General features: G+C 44.7%; 1 protein-coding gene across 2 annotated transcripts in view; it reads right to left on the reverse strand.

Annotated features, from left to right (window-relative positions):
- The window catches only part of LOC141800318 (teashirt homolog 1-like), a 38,731-nt gene that overhangs the window by 20,294 nt on the left and 1,341 nt on the right, over window positions 1-17,096 (reverse strand). The window contains exons 1-2 of one of the 2 annotated variants that reach the window (XM_074682754.1): window positions 16,485-16,785; window positions 15,726-16,285 (exon numbers count right to left, since the gene is read on the reverse strand). In XM_074682754.1, coding sequence (XP_074538855.1) covers window positions 15,726-15,765 — 40 coding nt within the window. In that variant the 5' untranslated portion in view covers window positions 15,766-16,285; window positions 16,485-16,785. Of the gene's footprint in view, window positions 1-15,725; window positions 16,286-16,484; window positions 16,786-17,096 lie in introns of those variants that run through there. The other variant, XM_074682755.1, reaches the window with a different exon arrangement.

The raw sequence follows: 17,096 nt of genomic DNA on the forward strand, positions 1-17,096 counted from the left end.
ATCCATCTTCTGTAACGCTGATGGTGGAGGTGGGAGGGGCCGCCCGGCTGGCTGGCTGGCTGGGTGGGTGTGTTGGTGGGTGGGTGGGTTGGGGGTGCTTGCCTGACCTCCTAGTGCGAGGTTGGGGTGTGGGGATGGAGGGACTCTTGGGTGCCGATGGAAGGATGGAGGGGAGTGGGTGGTTTGTGGGGGAGAGAACTGAGTGATGTCTGTCGGCTCACATCTGGCTGCTAAAATAAATGAGGCTTATGAAGATGAATGAAAGGGGGCTCTCTCACACACACACACACACACACACACACAGAAATACACTGAGAGGCAACACAAGGAGGTGAAAAGACAAAGACAGGAGAGGAGGAAGCTGAATGGTAGAGGGGGAGATGAGATAGAGGATGTTCATTGATGTAATCATGTAGCAGGGATAATGTCGAGCTTTTCTGCATCTCAAAGCTACTTTTCTCGCTCTTGATCTCCTTATGAACACAGAAGTTGTTGAATACACATGTGGATTTAGCATCAACACCAGCTTAGATGCCAAAATATCCTCTAAACGAGACGCAAAACTGTGCAAATATTGTGGTCTTATTTTCTTCAGCATTAGTAAAAAGCTCCTGCGTCTAAAACTCCTTTTTTTTTAAACACAGATCAAAATGGCCTCTCTGTGACTGAACTCTCATACCTTTGAGTGTGTGTGCAGGGGAAGGGGGCAGGGGAGCGCTCAGCCAGCCGAGAGTGAACTATCCCTGACCTGTTAGCGGGGTCACCCCTCAGTGACACCACAGCTGAATATTCCTCTTAATGATGTACCATGTCTTTTAACCCCCGCAGACAAAGCAAGGAAACATTATACTATCAGGAGGTTCCCCCATCTCTGTCTTCTCCCCCGCACTCACTTACGCTCTCCCTCTTTCTCTCTGTGTCAGCTCGTGCTGCCCCAAGTCCTATCTTTAATTATTAAACAGAGACTTTCACCCAAAGTTTTTCAGCTGCTCTTCAGGCTGTCTGATCTGCACTGGCCTGGCTGGATTCACCGCCGACTGCTATGAGTAGACACTTTTCTCTGTTTGGTCTGACTTCAAGTATCAAGTTTCATACTTTTAAATCCCAGGCCTGTCATAAAAGCGTTCCTTTTACATGAAGTGTATTTCCATCAGTCATAACCTTGAGGTGCCATACCATCTGATAGTGATAGTCATCAAATGGAAAGACATTAAACTTAATTATTACTGTGTAAAAAGAAAAAGATCTAAAACTATAGAAAATAATTCTTACACACACATGAAAGTAGTTACTATAGTGTATCTTTTAGATTGAGATTTGACTCTCATGTGAGAAGTTTCTAACTGGTCATGAAACAGACTGAAATGAATACTGATGCCAGTCTGTGACCTATAAAACTAAACCAGACAGTCATTGATTGACTGCTGTACATTGACTGCTGAAACGCTGGAACCCACACTAGTCTGCCCCAGAACTACTGGTTGTTTTAATGAGTTCTTCCTATTTTTAATTATTGTTGGCCTGTCTGCCATCAAATGATTTCAAAGCTGTGACTAAATCACCTACCAGATGTTTTCTCGTAAATAAATACGCACAGATCACAGATAGGGTATTATAGCGCAGAGTGCGGCAGAGTGTGTAACCACACCATCAGAACAATGCGTAACCGGCACATACATGTGGACAGTAATCCGTTAAGAGGAAAAAAGTCTGGAGGTGCCAGCTCTGCTAATATTATTCACTACATTTCTGTTAAAACAGCTGGGATATAAGTCAATTCAGAAAAGTATATTTTCTATGAAGTAACTTTGATGTCTGGGGTCAGATAAATGATTTTTAAGAGTTCACTATAACCAATGAGAAATATATTTCACAGTAATAAACAAAGGAAAAGGAAGAAAAAATTATGTCTCAATTATAGGGATGGGTACCGAATTAGGTACTTTAACAGGTACCGACCGGATTCTGTTCAAAGGTATCGGGTACCGATTCACGTAAAATCAAAAGGTACCATGTCTAGGTACATAAGTGCAACTTTGTGACTGTGAGGGAGTGGAAGAAAAGGCGATCTTCCATGCAGGACATGAACACAGCATTGAAAGGTTATAGATTGAAGAACAAATACGCTAAATTGAAAAGAAGATATACAATTTATTATTCAACAAATTGATATTTTTTACCACGTAAACACAAAAAAGTACCGTTGGTACCGTTGAGTACCGGTACCGATTGCCAGGTACCAGGCATCAGTACCGGATCATTTTAAATGTGAAAGGTACCCATCCCTACTCAATTATGTGAGGACAATGTACAATAGTAATACAGGGGCTACTTTGTCCACAGGGGGCGCCAAAATGGTGCAAACAGCATTGTGATGTTTCTGCTCATCAATAGAAATACTGTGCCTGCATTAATGTTTTGTTTTAAGCTTTTTGAGCATTTTTTCATTTAGCCAGCTCAAACTCCTTAAACTTCCCAAATTTTTATCAAACTTAAACTTTTTTTAGGCTTTGAGATTTAAATAAAAAACAACTACAGCATTTAAAAACATTAAAGTAGTGGAGGACAAGCTTGGGCAACAAGGCCTCTTCTGCAGCTAATCACAGATAAAGACGCAGATTACAGAGTCGTCTCGATGCTTCTCCTAATGTCTGCTCTCTCCATGGAGGAGGGAAGGAGGGAGGGACCAGAGCCCAGGTGAGATAGTTTATTGATTCTGGAAGTGGCTGCGATGGAGTTAACCCTCGCTGGGGCTGATGATGGGGGTGGATGAGGGGTTGGGATGAAAGGTGAGCCGATGATGGATGAGAGGAAGCTGGGAATGGAGTGCATGCAGTGAGGTAAGACATTAACACAGAAAGTTGTAGATAGGCATGCCATGACTGGACTGACACAGCTTGCTATTGTAACTGACACATCAGTTACAACAGGCGTCCTTATGTACAAGCTGTTCTGCAGCGTAATGCGTTCTTAAACGGGCCCCGAGCGTTCAGTGCCGTGACCTCGCAGACCTCTGACTGGAGGCCCGAAAGCTGTAATCTCTCTGTCAAACAAGTCTTCAGTAGCAGGTATGGAAAGTGTGTGTGTGTGTGTGTGTGTGTGAGCATATAAATGTTTCCAGGCGGCTTGGACATAAAATGAATGACAGCGTAGAAAGCAAAGCATGGTATGGGGTGAGAGATAACAGCTAGGTGCTAACAAGGCTTCAATAACAAGAGACGGGAGAACTGGAAGATGTTGTTAACCAGATCAGAAACCACTGGAACAAACTGAGAGTTTAAGATATTAAATCAAAATGTGGTGCACAAACTTATGAACTGCCACATCCTTGTCTGATAATTTTAGGAATGACTTTTATGATGCTGTTGATCTGTTAGCTTGAAGGTGTTTTGAAAGTGATTAACTCCTGATCATATTCTTCAAAGTTTTTCTGCCATTAGCTTTAAGTTGAAGCAAGCGTCTGCGTTTAATGTGCCAACCATGTTAAGATTAACAAACACACACACACACAAACAAACACACACAGTAGGTGTGTGTAAGTACAGGAAAGACAGAAAACATTACAGGGCCCTTTTTTGGCACCAGGCAAAGTGAGCAAGGAGAGTGGAGGTGGTCGGAGGGGGGGGTGAAGAGGAGAGAAAACGAGGAGGAGAGTGAACGGCGGGGGCGGGCTGAGGGAGTAGAGATGAGGGAGGAAGGGAGGGAGGGAAGGGAAGGAGTGAGGGAGGGTTGAGCGTTGGAATGAACTCTCTCAGGCTTTGTGGTGCACGTTTCCCAAGGCCCCCGCCTGGCCCCTTTGATAAATGACACATGTCATTCTGTCAGCTTGTGACACTGCAGCTGGGAGGCCCTGTGATGTATGGCTCTGCTGAAAAAGGAAATCAACTTTTTTCCCCTCTCTCTCCTTCTCCCTGCCTGTTTCTGTCTCCCTCTCTCTTCCTCCCCCACCCTCCCTCCCTCCCTTCCTCCCCCCCCGGCCCAGGCTGAGTGCACGGCCTTTTTATATGAGGATTTAGGTTTCCTCTGGTCCAGTAAGTCCCCCCCTTCTTAGACAGGCATGCATGCAGCCAGGTTGCGGCTGGTTTGTTCTCCCGCACACACACACACACACACACACACACACACACACACACACACACACACACACACACACACACACACACACACACAGTGACGCAGCTATTATGATCGTGTACAAAACCGTAACCCGAGGAAAAGGGGGCAACGCCACATTGGAGGTGGATCCAGGATTTATGGCAAAATGCCGAGGAAGTAAACAAAGTGCACACTTTTTAGTAGGCAAAGAGGAGGGGGGGGCAGGTGGAGATCGGGGGGGGGGTTAAGATTCCGGTTGGGCAGGATGGCTGGTGTCTCCCACTGGGTCATCTGTCATCCATGTGTCTGAGTGCAGGACGAGCACACAACTCCACACACTCTGTCCCAAAGGAACTGGGATGAACTACACACACACAGGCTCTGAGAATGACTGTTTAGATGCAGGGAGATAAGTATTCACTCAGAAAGAGATTTCAGCGCAAAGACCCGCACTATCAATCTTCAAATGTTTGGAAAAAAAAAAAGAAAACAAAGACGCGATGAGATTTTATTTCACAGGGCAAATGAGTCCAGCCAATGAGCTGCTCCCATAAGGCCTGCCCTAACCCTCCCTTCCTGGCAGATTAGCCTATCACGGCATCCCATTGACCTCTCCACTCCATGCACCGCCCACGCAATGGGTGAGCCAGCATGAAGAAGACCAATGTCTCCTTTTTCCTTTTTTTTTTCTTTTCCTCCAGCACACACACTTTCTTACTCTTTCTCTATGATCATATCCTGATTCTTTCACTTCCTCACTCCACCTCATTCCCTCCCTGCTCCCTCCGTCTCCCTCTTCCTTTCTCCAACACCCCTCCTCCTCTCTCGTTTCTCTCTCAACGGCTGACCTGTTATCAGCGCTCTGGAGATTTAACAGCTAAAAAAAAAAGAAAAAAAAAAGCGGAGCGTGAGTCAGGCGTGACGGAGGGACGTTTCCCAGTGTCGCCTCTCAATCTTTATGTGATCTCACACACACATTCACACACACACAGATATTCGCCCTCCAGTAGAAGACAAACACACTGATTTTAAATTAGGCAAACGTCCAGAACACGTCACTGACGGTTGTTCTGCTCTCTCTGGTAAAATGATGACGAGGTGATGGATGTGTGGAGTGTAAAATCACAAGAATGAGGATCAGGATTCAGGCCATTCAGTCGGGCTCACACACACACACACACACTAATGAGTAAGAGTTCACCATGTGTTGCTATGGGGACCAGGGCTACTTTGACTAAAGGCGAGCAAAAAAGGGAGAGACAGAAAGACACAGGGAGGAGAAACAACAGGAATGAAGTAGTTGGTGAGGATCTAAGAGACGGTGGAGGAAAAAAAAATTGTGGATCAGAAAAAAATGCTTTATTTTGTCGCATTTATAAGTGATCAAGAGGGCCAAAATATTAACTGTAACTGAAAAATTCAATACTTTTATTTTGAAAATAAAACGTCACAGGTGTCTAAGGTAAGCTCTTTTAACTGTATTTCAAAATAAAGCCCGTCTTGGATTCAATTAAACAACAAACAACAACATTTTTAGATGCAATATTATTATCACCTCTGTTATTATTATTATTATTAGATTCTGGCTACAGCAGTCAGTTTTTCTGTTTGATACAGAAAACATTCGGCATTTTTAGTGGCATGAAAATTATTCAAATTAACACCATACAGAATTATAAATGTCAGCTTTCTGCAGCTTCAAGCACCAAACATTGATATGCTCTTTAAAAAGCTTTTATCTGTTTGAACTAAGAGTCAGCTGAGAGACGGAGGGGGAGGAAGACAGGGAGGGAGGGAGGGAGAGGAGACAAAAACATGCTGAGAGGTGCAGCAGTCGTCCACACCGCGACCACCTGGGGGTCACGACCTGCCTACGACCCCTTCAGATGTGCACTCCAGCCCAGGGTAGGGGTGTGTGTATGAGTGTGTGTGTGTTAGAGGAGGGGAGGGTGTGGGTGGGGGCGGGAAAACAAGGCATCATTAGGGCTGAGTGATGAGTGGTGGCCACGTCTGACGACTGCAGGGTAGAGCTCGGCCACAGGAGCGACAGTGCATTTATAAATGCCAAAGGCCTTCACAATGCCAGTAACAGCAGCAGTGCAACAGCTCAGTTTGTGTGTGTGTTAATGTGTGTGTGTGTGAGGGGGTGGGCAGAGGGTTGTGCTAGCTGAACCACCTCTGGTTTGAGCCCCCCCCTAACAAGCCACCTCTGTGACCCACAGGATATTGCTATACACATGTGGACAACAAACATATTGAAAGCGCACCGCACCGCTGCCACTCGTCCTGCTAATGTCCGTCCACATGAAGAGAGTAGCCACTGTAGCCATTTTGTTTTTGTTTAGTCTCCTTTCTGCCCAAAGTTTGGTTTGAGCGGTTTGATTTTCTCTTTTAATCACAGCTGGAGGAGAGGAAGAGGGAGGCATGAGGAAATGAAGGAAGCGATATGACAAGAGGGGCAGTGTGCGGAGGCAGGATCTTGGGAATGTGTTCTTGTATGTGTGTGTGTGTGTAAGAAAGCCGCAGTGTTGAATTCCAAGGTCAGCTCGCGAGCCGAGCGGAGGAAGGTGGAGAACCTACAAACTCCTGTTTTCCAACCAAGTCGCCCAATCCCAGCCGAGCATTCGCCTCAATTAATCACTGGGATTGTTACACCATGGTAATACCAAAAACAATCTCCATGATCACACGCACAAACAAAATCTCAAATTGCTATCATCCATCTCACCTGCCCCCGTTAAAACACAGAGGTGGAGGGGGTGGGTGGGTGAAGCATTCGCTCCCTCCCCGTTCCAAAGGCCTGGCCACTGAGATGATGGTGAAAAATTAACGGCAGGCAGCCAAACAAGTAAAGGCGCCAGGGCGAGGGGATCAATGCGCGGCATCCGCGGCGGGAACAGCTATGTAAAACACTTGCCTTAAGTCAGCCGCATCCGGTTAATATTTAATCCCTCCATCCATCTCCACAAAGAGCATTTCCCTTTTAGCTTTAGCTGCCGTTTACTTTGATTACACACAACCGTTTGGGGTGGCTGGGCTGGGGTGTGGTGGTAGTGGTGGTGGAGGGGGCAAAGCAGAATGATAAGAGAGCATGGTGGGTGATTTGCATGGGGATGGAAAATATTCTCAGGTTTGATAATCGCTCGGAGCAGTCTAGTGCCAGTGTGAGACAGAGGAGAGGAGGTAGGCCTGAAGAAAGAATTAAATAAAAAGAGAAAGGGAAAGAGGTTGAGGCATATTTAAAAAAGAAGGTGAAGCTCCGAAAAAAACAAACTGAATTTCACTCCGAGGGCTTGCCTTATTTAAAACAAGAGATATGCAAATAAAGCAGGAGTAGCGAAATAACACTGATATTATCTTCCTCGGTTATTTTCTGTGGCAAATGATTTCTAGGGAGGAAATCCAAAACTGTAACTCCCAAGTGAACATGCAAATCCATGTGTGTATTCCTGGGGAGCCGTCTGCGCTCACTCTCATGTTGCTTTTTCGTGTTGCTGTTTTTGCTTCCTGCTTCTACCGATTGAAGCTTCTCATGTTTATTCTGCGCCGGCAATGAAAACTGCATTTATTACAGGCGCCGAGAAATAACTAGACTATGCGAACAGCGTGAGCCACGAGCATATAGAAACTTTAAAATTCATACAACACGTGTGTATGTTAGGGTAAATTACAGGGTGTATTGTAGAATTGCAGGTATGTGAACTTAACGTACACAAACACAACTTCTGCCAGAAGAATTCCCGCTCACACCCATCATACCCTCTATCACATTTAGACTGCATGCTCCTACGATTGTTCAAATGCTTAAAGATTTACAATAAATGACGAATGCAGAACACACGTGCTTTAATTTCCTTTTTTTTTTTCTCACAGCAAAGCCAGAAGCCTGCCCGCCCCAAAACATGTGTTTCACAGCCAGCGAGATTACAGGAAGGGAGTCTCGGAGATGGGCAATGGCAACTGTTCATTTTCTCACTCATTGACCTCAACTCCCCACTTTACAATGTGGAATAAAAGCAGCCGTGTATCAGCCAACAGGGCAGGCAGCAGAGGATCAAAAGATCTGGGTTAGTCTGCAGCCTCTGCTCTGCAAAAGGTGAACACACCACACACTGTTTGTGCAAATGCAACCACACACACACACACATGCACATGCACACTCACAGACCAGGAATTCTAACTCATATAGTGGATTTTAAACCTTTAACTTTTTTATTCTAATATCTTTATGACTGTGTGTTCATGAGACGGTGATAATCTAACAGAAGAGGCTTCTATCTCCAGTTTTCTATGCGTGCGTCATTGCATAATGCTGCAGCTGCTGAGTTTTCTGATCCCATATTGAGACTGAAACTGTAGATCCCAGTTTAAAGAGCTACAAAAATGGAAAAACTGGCTTCCCCCCTCCTCTTTCCCTCCTCTCCACCTAAAACTGCATCTCTATGATCAGTAAAACTCTGAGCTATTGACCAGCGAGCATCTGCCGCTGGCTGCTGTTTCAAAGCAGGAAGAGAACCTGGGCTTCAGGGCCTGTAACAACACTGACAAGGGTAAAGTGTTATTTCACTCGCACGCCGACAGCTGGACACGGGGGGGTGTGGGAGTGTTAGAGGGTGGATGGTGGGTTGGTGGGTTAGTGGGGGGGCGTTCGGCCGGCCGGGCAGTAATTCTTAATTGACACCTGTCAGGATAATGGCGGCAGTCGCAGCTGTTGCGGCAGAATTTGTCCATCGTCCTGTTCATCTGTCAGCTCTAATACCCGTCCTAAAAGCTGCCCCCACCCCACCCTCATACAGCGTCCCACCGCCCCACACCTTGCCATGCATCCACCCGCTGAGACCTACAACCACTGACACCTCCTTCTTTGAAGACTCTGTTGGACTAAACATTGGTGCCAGCTGCTTGTGTCACACAACGATTCTGTGTGCCAGAATCGGCTGCATCCCATTACTGGACAGAGCATAAAGGCGACAGGTTTCGTTTTTTGTTTTTGCATTCAAACAGCGTTACGATGATTAAGTATTTGGCAAAAGAGAAACGCAAGAAATCAAGAATGCGCGGTTAAAAACTTTCATTTCCTCCATCATTTGTTTTTCTTTCAGCTTTTCCTTTTTCCCTCCGACAAACTCCACCTAACTTTTCTGATGAGGTACGGCCGACAGACAGAAGGAAAAAATAAAAGCACAGTTTTGGAAGAAAAAAAAATAGTTTTTTAAAGCGTTTTTCATTCACCCTCCTCCAGCACCAGCACTTCTCCCTCTTTTCTCTTTGCTTTTGAGTGGCAAAGAGCGAGTATTTACCCAGAAGAGAGGGGGATGTGAGATGAGAAACACGCTGAAGAGGGGAAAAGAGCAAGAAATAAAGGGATAGGGAGTGCCGAGGAATGAGAGGGGAGATGAGAGGTACGTTAAAGAGACGAGAAGAGAGAAAGAGGGAGAGGAGGAAGAGTTGGAGGAGAGGGAGGAGTGCGCTGGGGTTGGGTGTCCCTGGATAGGGCTTTTGCTCTTCTGTAGTGGGCCCATCTCGTTTGTCTTGTTTGTTTGTTGGCATCAAAGCGCTGCCTCTCACTCCCCCTGCTAACTGATGTAATGAGTGGGTAAGCTACATGTTTTTTTTCCTGTGCTGAGGAATTCAAATACTTATTAGACAAAATATTCGGTAATTGCTCATCTTTTATTGATAGAAGTAACATGTTAAATTTGGCTCTCGCAGACTTTCCCGTAGCCTCTCGAGGAGGCACTGCGCTGATCAAGAGAGCAAATTTACCCTCGGCAAATGTAATGCTTTACTTAAGAAAATTTAAGATGTCAATTTTTGTGTCTCAAATGTTGCATGACTACTTCTCTTGAACGCTTCCCCTCTCATCTTCCTCATGTCTCAAATTATGTTGCTGAAGTTATGAAAGCAAAAAGGAAAAAAAAACACACACAACATATGAAGAAGTTTTCATTAATGAGCTCAAAAGCCTTACATCCCCACTGTGGAGCCTTAACAAAATGTAATTACTCAGTACAGCACAAATATTACATAGTAATTAAGCACACTCAACAAAGAGCTGATAACAGACGTAACACGCCGTTTATCAAAGCCTAGAGTCCACACCGAAGTTTTATAAAAATCGAGTTTGTTATGCTGCTGCAACATTGAAAAATGAGAACAAAAATTCTTTATTTGGGGGGAAATTGTTTTTCTATGGCAGTCAGGAGTAAGACTGCTTGTCAGCCCAGTCCCAGAGGGCTGCTTTCTATCTGTTTCAGACTTGATTTTCTCAGACTAAGATTTTTTTCTCTCCCTCTCCTTTGGATCCCATGACTTGCTGCTGTTTTTATGTGCTGCAAGGCAGGCAACAAAGCACATCTGGCTGCTTTAATGATATGATTTCCCATCATACTAAGCCACCTCCATTATGACCTCCCACAGAGACATGCTGGCTGCACTTAAGCATTAGGTGTAGGTGTGTGTGTGTGTGTGTGTGTGTGTGTGTGTGTGTGTGTGTGTGTGTGTGTGTGTGTGTGTGTGTCTGTCAGTCAGTCTGTCTGTGTTTACGGTTGATGGTGTGTGTGTGTGTGTGTGTGTCTGTGTGTGTGTGTGTGTGTGTGTGTGTGTGTGTGTGTGTGTGTGTGTGTGTGTGTGTGTGTGCAGAGGGTAACACACTGCCAGTGATGGTAGCAGCGTGCCCTGAGGGCAGCTTTTGTTGAGAATGCCCCGGAAAGAATCAGAAAGAAAGAGGGAGAAAAAGAAGAGGAGGGGTATTACTGCTGTGCTGTGAAATATATCCTTATCTGTGGGAACAGGAAAAGCTTAACACATGCAGCTTAAACCTTGCTAATACCTTACATTTGATTATATTATGCATTCACTGATAATCAATATTAAAAAAAGCTTTTATGGTGATCTTAGAACTGTTTTCCAAATAGAAACGTGAGTATTTTCTGTGTGCAAAACGGACGGCTGATAGAAGCAGCTAATTCATGTAACTAAGAAGCTAATACCACACACAGACACACACACACACACACACAGGCGCAGACATAGGGGCACTTGTGGTGACTCGAGGCATTAGAAGAGCGAGCTGAGCATGTTTGACCTTTGACTACCTCAAATCCCCGATGTAAATTTAACTAATAGTTTCAGAGGGTGGCGCAGGAGCAAAAGTGGCTATCGACGAGGTCGATCGATGCCACCTGCTAACGACACCACCGCTCCAATTAGCGTAACCTCCAGCCAAACCCTGCCGCCATAAACACACACACACACACGTATATGCACACTAAAGGGAATGCCCAGGAAACATGGAGCTAAACTAAAAGAGAGGGGAATAAAGCAGGCTGGCGGGGATCAATATGAGTTCCTGCTCGGTCTGATATCTCTTGTTTAGTTTGGAAATAGTGAGCAGATATGACAGTCAGAGGTGAGAAATATGTGGAGCGGCTGTTGGAGGTTGTTTTCCTGCTCCTGTGGGGGGGGGGATCTGAAGGCAAGCCTTGCTAAAGAGGATGACTAACGCGGCGTGGTTACCGTTACACCCGTTCAAGTTATTCATTCCAGGAAAACTAACACCGGACAGCGCTAAGCTACAAACACACACAAGCTCTCTACGCCTCTGCTTCACTCTTTCAAACACACACACACACACACACACATGCTCTTTTTTTCGGTGGACTCTCACAAACTTCTTATTTCTCAGAAGCCATTCAGCCTTTAAGCCATCTGAAGTTATAAACAGCTCTAACTTTCAAGTCTGTTGTAAATCAACTTTTTTTATCAAAAAAACAAGACTGGTCTAATTCTCAGGAAGGAGTGTGGTATCCAAATCCGGCAACATTCAAAGAGAAAAAAAACACACACACCTAGAGGCTAAACACTCCTCAGGACGGCGGTGCAGACAGAAGGGTAGGGGGCACATAAATCTCAGCATGCTGATTATTTCGAGGGGAGAATATCACATAACAGCATCGTCAAGTAAGAGCACAAAGGTCGCTGTGTAATCTTAGCTACCCCGGGCATGCAAAATCATTAATCCCTGGGCACTGTGATTCTCCAGCTCAGAATAAACCGGAGGCCTTCAGCCAGGCGGCTGCAGCAGTACTAAGCTGGGAGGACGTTCAAGAAAAGTACGTCGAGAGCGTGTTATGATGTGCTGGAGATTTACTAGCAGGGCTGCAACACATGCTAAAGTGTAAAAACTTCAACTGGCTGTACATGTTTTTAAAACGGTTGCTGGGATTGCTTTGGAGTGGCCATATATCAAAGTGTTGAAGCAGGCTTGAGCTGTGTCAGTAATGTAAAAGTAAATACATCTTTGCAGGAGTTGAGAATGTTTTAACGAGAGGGGAAAGAAACTTTACAGAATGAAGCTGCTTAATGGGAGAGATTCAAAGTGGAAAAACAAAGTAAGGAAATGAAGAGAAAACCCAGGGGAGAGGTTGTAAGGTGCTGTGGCTGGTCGAGCTTACTTATTACAAGGTTATAAGGGTGGATGTGTGGTGGTGGTGGTGGGGGAGGCTCACCGAGGTCATTAACTGGCATTGTCTCCTGACGTGATTAGTCAGGTAGCAAAGTCCATTTGTCACCTGCACAGGCAAATTGAGTTGGTGCTGCACTAGGGGCTATGGGGACTGTATAATATCAACTTGATTACATCAAGGCAGCTGCGGACTTGACACCTTACTGAATTTGTCAGCATTAATCGTTAGGGCCTGTCACAAATCCATCAGCTCCACAGATAATTAGGGCTCTCTCTAATGAAGCCAACGAGAAGCAACCTTACCCCCACCGCCCCCACCCATACGCACGCACACACACACCCATACACACACACACACTCTCTCTTTCTCATAATTAACCACAGATATAAGAGCGACTATCTTATCTGCTCTTCCTCCAGTAAGACTATCTAAGCCTGCATGGGATGAAAGACAGCGTCACTCCCGTCCTGACTTTTAATTGTTCCTGACTCTCCTTCCTTCTTCTTCTCTTCCCTTCTTCAAAACGAGAGATAAGGTGAGGCTACAAGTGTAAAAACACACACACACACACACACACACAGGCATGCATCTGTGTACAATAAAATAAAGAAAAAAGAGGGAAAGGATAAATGCACGTGTGCTATTTTCACACACTTTCTAAAGCAGAAGTTTTTTCTTTCCTTAGAATAAATTATATTTTTCGCTAAGTGTGAACAGCCCTTTTTAAAGTGTTTAAAATCAATGCATTTTTTATCCATTTTCTGTAATCATAATATCACAGACACAGCCGCAAAACCACTTTAAAATATAACTTTACAAAACCTTCCAGGACGATTAAAGCATGGGGAAAAAATGTCATGGGTCAAAAAGTTTTTGTGGAACCAAAAAGTAAAAATTTTCCCAAATGTTCTCAGAAAATTGGACATTTTATTGAGAACAAAGAATACAAAAAAAATCTGTTTTTAAATGACAACAAAGGGAATTTAATAATAAGCTGCCTAAATAATGAGGAAATTAACTACATTTAAATTACTGACAGTAAAACTTCACTATTATGACTCCAGCAATTACTGGGGTTGAGAGATAATTTGTGCCGGATTCAGTCTTCAATCAAACGCTACGTCATAAAAAAATATTATTTCAAAGAGGCAGAGGGAATAAAAAGGAAAAGCCTGTCCAGACACGTCTGCTTTTGTTGTTTTAATTGTCTGAGCTCTGATTTCCATGCACAGTCACACCATGAGCAATTTCCTCTGTGAGCAGCAGCAGCAGCAGCAGCAGCAGAGTGAGGAAGCCACAGGTCAGTACCAGCTCCCAGTGGAGCATCAGGCTAGCCTAGCGTGTGTGTGTCTGAGAGAGAGTGTGTGTGTGTGTGTGTGTGTGTTAGTTATTTGTTGCTACTGGGAGCGTGTAGTGGAGGGCGTTATCTCTGACCGACTGTCATGTTCATGGAAGAATGGAAAGCATCCCGACTGCCAAGCTGTGATTGACCATTACAACCCATGATGTGCATAGCACTCAGTGGACAGTGTAACGGATCAATGGTGTGTGTGTTTCTGTGTGTGTGTGGGAGACAAGAGTGTGTGTTGTAAAAAACGAGAGGGAGGGGTCACAGAGATGTCATGTTTTCATGCCTCCATCTACATGCAGGAGTCACTCTGCTCGAACCGAGGCTGACCTTTTCCATGGGGCTATTTTCCCTGAACAATACACACACACTCACACACACATTTTAAAAAAGTAAAGTGAGACTCAATATCTAAATCTGAATCCTTTCTGAGTAGTGTGGGCCCAAATTTGTGCTAGAAGTACTTTGCTAGAAAGGCAGAAAAAAAAAAGAAAGACAGTAGCCGAGCACCGGTTGAATGTTCTCCATCCTACTCTCCTCCTCATCCTCCTCCTCATCACCACCACCACCATCATCACCACCAGCTCCCAGCTTTCAATGATAAAAACCTGCTGAGTTCAAAGTCTTCGTCGGCTGGCCCTCCTGTTCGACCCGCTTTGCACCTCATATTTCAGAATCTCTTTAAAATTCTGTAACTGTCTTTTGTTCACTGCAGTTGTTAATGCCTAACTTCAAAGGCTCGGCCTCATTAGCACAGAGGTAGAAACCCCTGTCACTCATTTACATTTGTTTAAAGGCTGCAGGGAGACGAGAGAGAAAAAAGGGGGAGTCCAAATCCAAACCACTAGAAGTCAACCTTGTCGGTCGTCTGCCAAGACCTGGTTTTATCAGTTGGTCACATTGCAAATATAATACTCCCCTCCAGCAGTGGATATTGATTTCATTACTGGGCTGATTCTTACAGCAAATGTGGGGAGAATTTGGATGGGAAAGTGCAAGAGAACCTCCATGTTTCTTTCTATGAAGAAAAGGCAGACAAGAAGAATCAAACACCTGATTAAAAGGGAGTGTTTGGGTAGATTTTGCCTCTGATGTATTCAACATACACACCGTCCTTTCATCTGCTTTTAGTGCCTCCCCTTTAAATATAAGCGAGGTGATTTTCTGCCATAATTTACAACTTTTTTTCTGCTTTTTGCTTCCTGGTCGAGACAACAGGAGGGTTGTGTGTGAGTTGTTAAACCTCGCAGAGGCTTGCCTGTCTTCATGGAAGGATTTATTGATGTTTATCAGGGATGAATAGATCAAAGACTGCCACATGACAGGCGATCAATCACGCATCAAATCAAGGATGGCAATCCTCTAATAAAACAGAAAGAAAGGAAAAACCGGCTCTTACCAGTTTTCTCCCCCTTTTTTCCCAGTCAATTATTCATCATTACTCACTCTTGAACCTCAAAAGCTCTCTTTTATCCCCATAACATGCCATTTAGTTTATCTCACCAATCTTAGGAGAACTTTCCTGGCAAAGGAGGATTTATATTAAAAAAAATCTCAAAGTGGCATTGCGCAGATATGTGCGTCATTTGCGCAATTAACACACATTTTCAACTCGAGCGTGGGTCAGAGGTTGAACTGCGCGCTGTTAAAAACACAACAATTTAAATTTTAATAACTGAGTTGTAAATTAAATCAAAACATGCAGAAAAACTTAGAGGTGGGAAATAGAAGTGGATATTTTCATTTGGCACTGGACACAAAAACTACTCAACTACTGGGATGGGAAATGGTCGCTGTGTAGGGGCGGGTTATACCTGCTGATCGCCGCGGCTCTTGCTGCTTTCTCCTCGGCATAGTGACCGTCACTTTCCACGGTGCTTCTCATGCAGGAATTAGAGCAAATCAAAGTCTGTCAGTTTTGAAAAATCATCCCGTTTTTTCGGGGAAGGAGGTTTCGATGTCGGAGCTGAAAATGTCTTCTTTCAAAGTGGCTGCTCTTTTTTGGACTTAATGGCTGGATCGGCTTCGACAACGAGCAGAGAAATTACGAAGGGATTCGGCCAGCTCCTGACACCTCCGTGTCCATCAAAGATCATCTTCCTTCATGTCTCCCATGGCAGGGGGAAAAATAAAGAAGTAGCAGCAAAGAAAGCACCCAAGTTTTCAGTTCACTCCCCCCTGGAAAAAAAAATCTTTCAAATCTCCAGTGCTGTTCGGAGGGGGGACGAGACTTTGCTGCGCCTTTTACGCACACCAGAACTAAAAAATAAATAAACTCTAGCGGTGAGCAAACAAATAAGTCCCGTGTGAGCGCAGCGCACTGCTCTAATAGGTAATGTATCCTCGTGTTCCCCTCTCTTCGCTTGCCAGAGACCTGAAAGAGAGACAGGGGAGAGGGGAGAACAGATAGACAGGCATTAGATGGGTTAATGTCAGTCCCGTCACCACCACGCCACCTCAGCCCGGATCCAGCCTCACCAGTCCGGCGGGGACTTTTTCCTCCCTCCCCTCCTTCCCTCTTTCTTTCCCATTGAAAAAATAAATGGGACGAGCAGGCTTTCCCTTCTACTTACGTTTTAAGAGTCGTGGAAATAATTTCCACCGCTCATCTCATCGCATCTTGGACGGAGTCGGGGTTTTTGGAGGGGTGGTTGATGCGGTGGAGAGGATATCACTTGAGAGAGAGGGGAAACAAACAAGACGCAGGCGCATCCAAGCTTCGCTAACAACGGATCAGGTCGACGTGGATTCAAATATTTGTCTCTTTAAAGGGGCTAAAAGAGAGAGGAAAACTCCAGGGACTGATCCGAGGGCTCCCAAAAAAAGAAAAAATGGAAACGCGGTGGATCCAGAAGCTGTTTCAGACAGTCTCAACTGATAGACAGACGCATCGAGTGGCTTTTCCTGCTACATTTTTACTCCTCCCCTCTCCACAAGCGTCACCCCTGACAGAGGAGCCTACCTGTCAATCTTTTTAATTGTCTTGTTTTCCCCCCTCTTTCTCTCTTTCTCTCCCTCTCTCCGTGCTTTAAAAATTCCCCAAACCACGACAAAAGCGAGGATCTTTCCGGAACTTAGATGGAAAACAACTAAAAACCAAACTTACATGAACACGTACCCTACACCACAACAAGTACTGATCAAGTATTAGCTTGTAACAACTTAGATGTCAAATTTAGCTTATT

Source organism: Halichoeres trimaculatus, unplaced genomic scaffold, assembly GCF_033239565.1.
Source record: "Halichoeres trimaculatus isolate MK-OKI-2021-1 unplaced genomic scaffold, fHalTri1.1 fHalTri1_scaffold_12, whole genome shotgun sequence".
NCBI classification, from domain to species: Eukaryota; Metazoa; Chordata; class Actinopteri; order Labriformes; family Labridae; genus Halichoeres; species Halichoeres trimaculatus.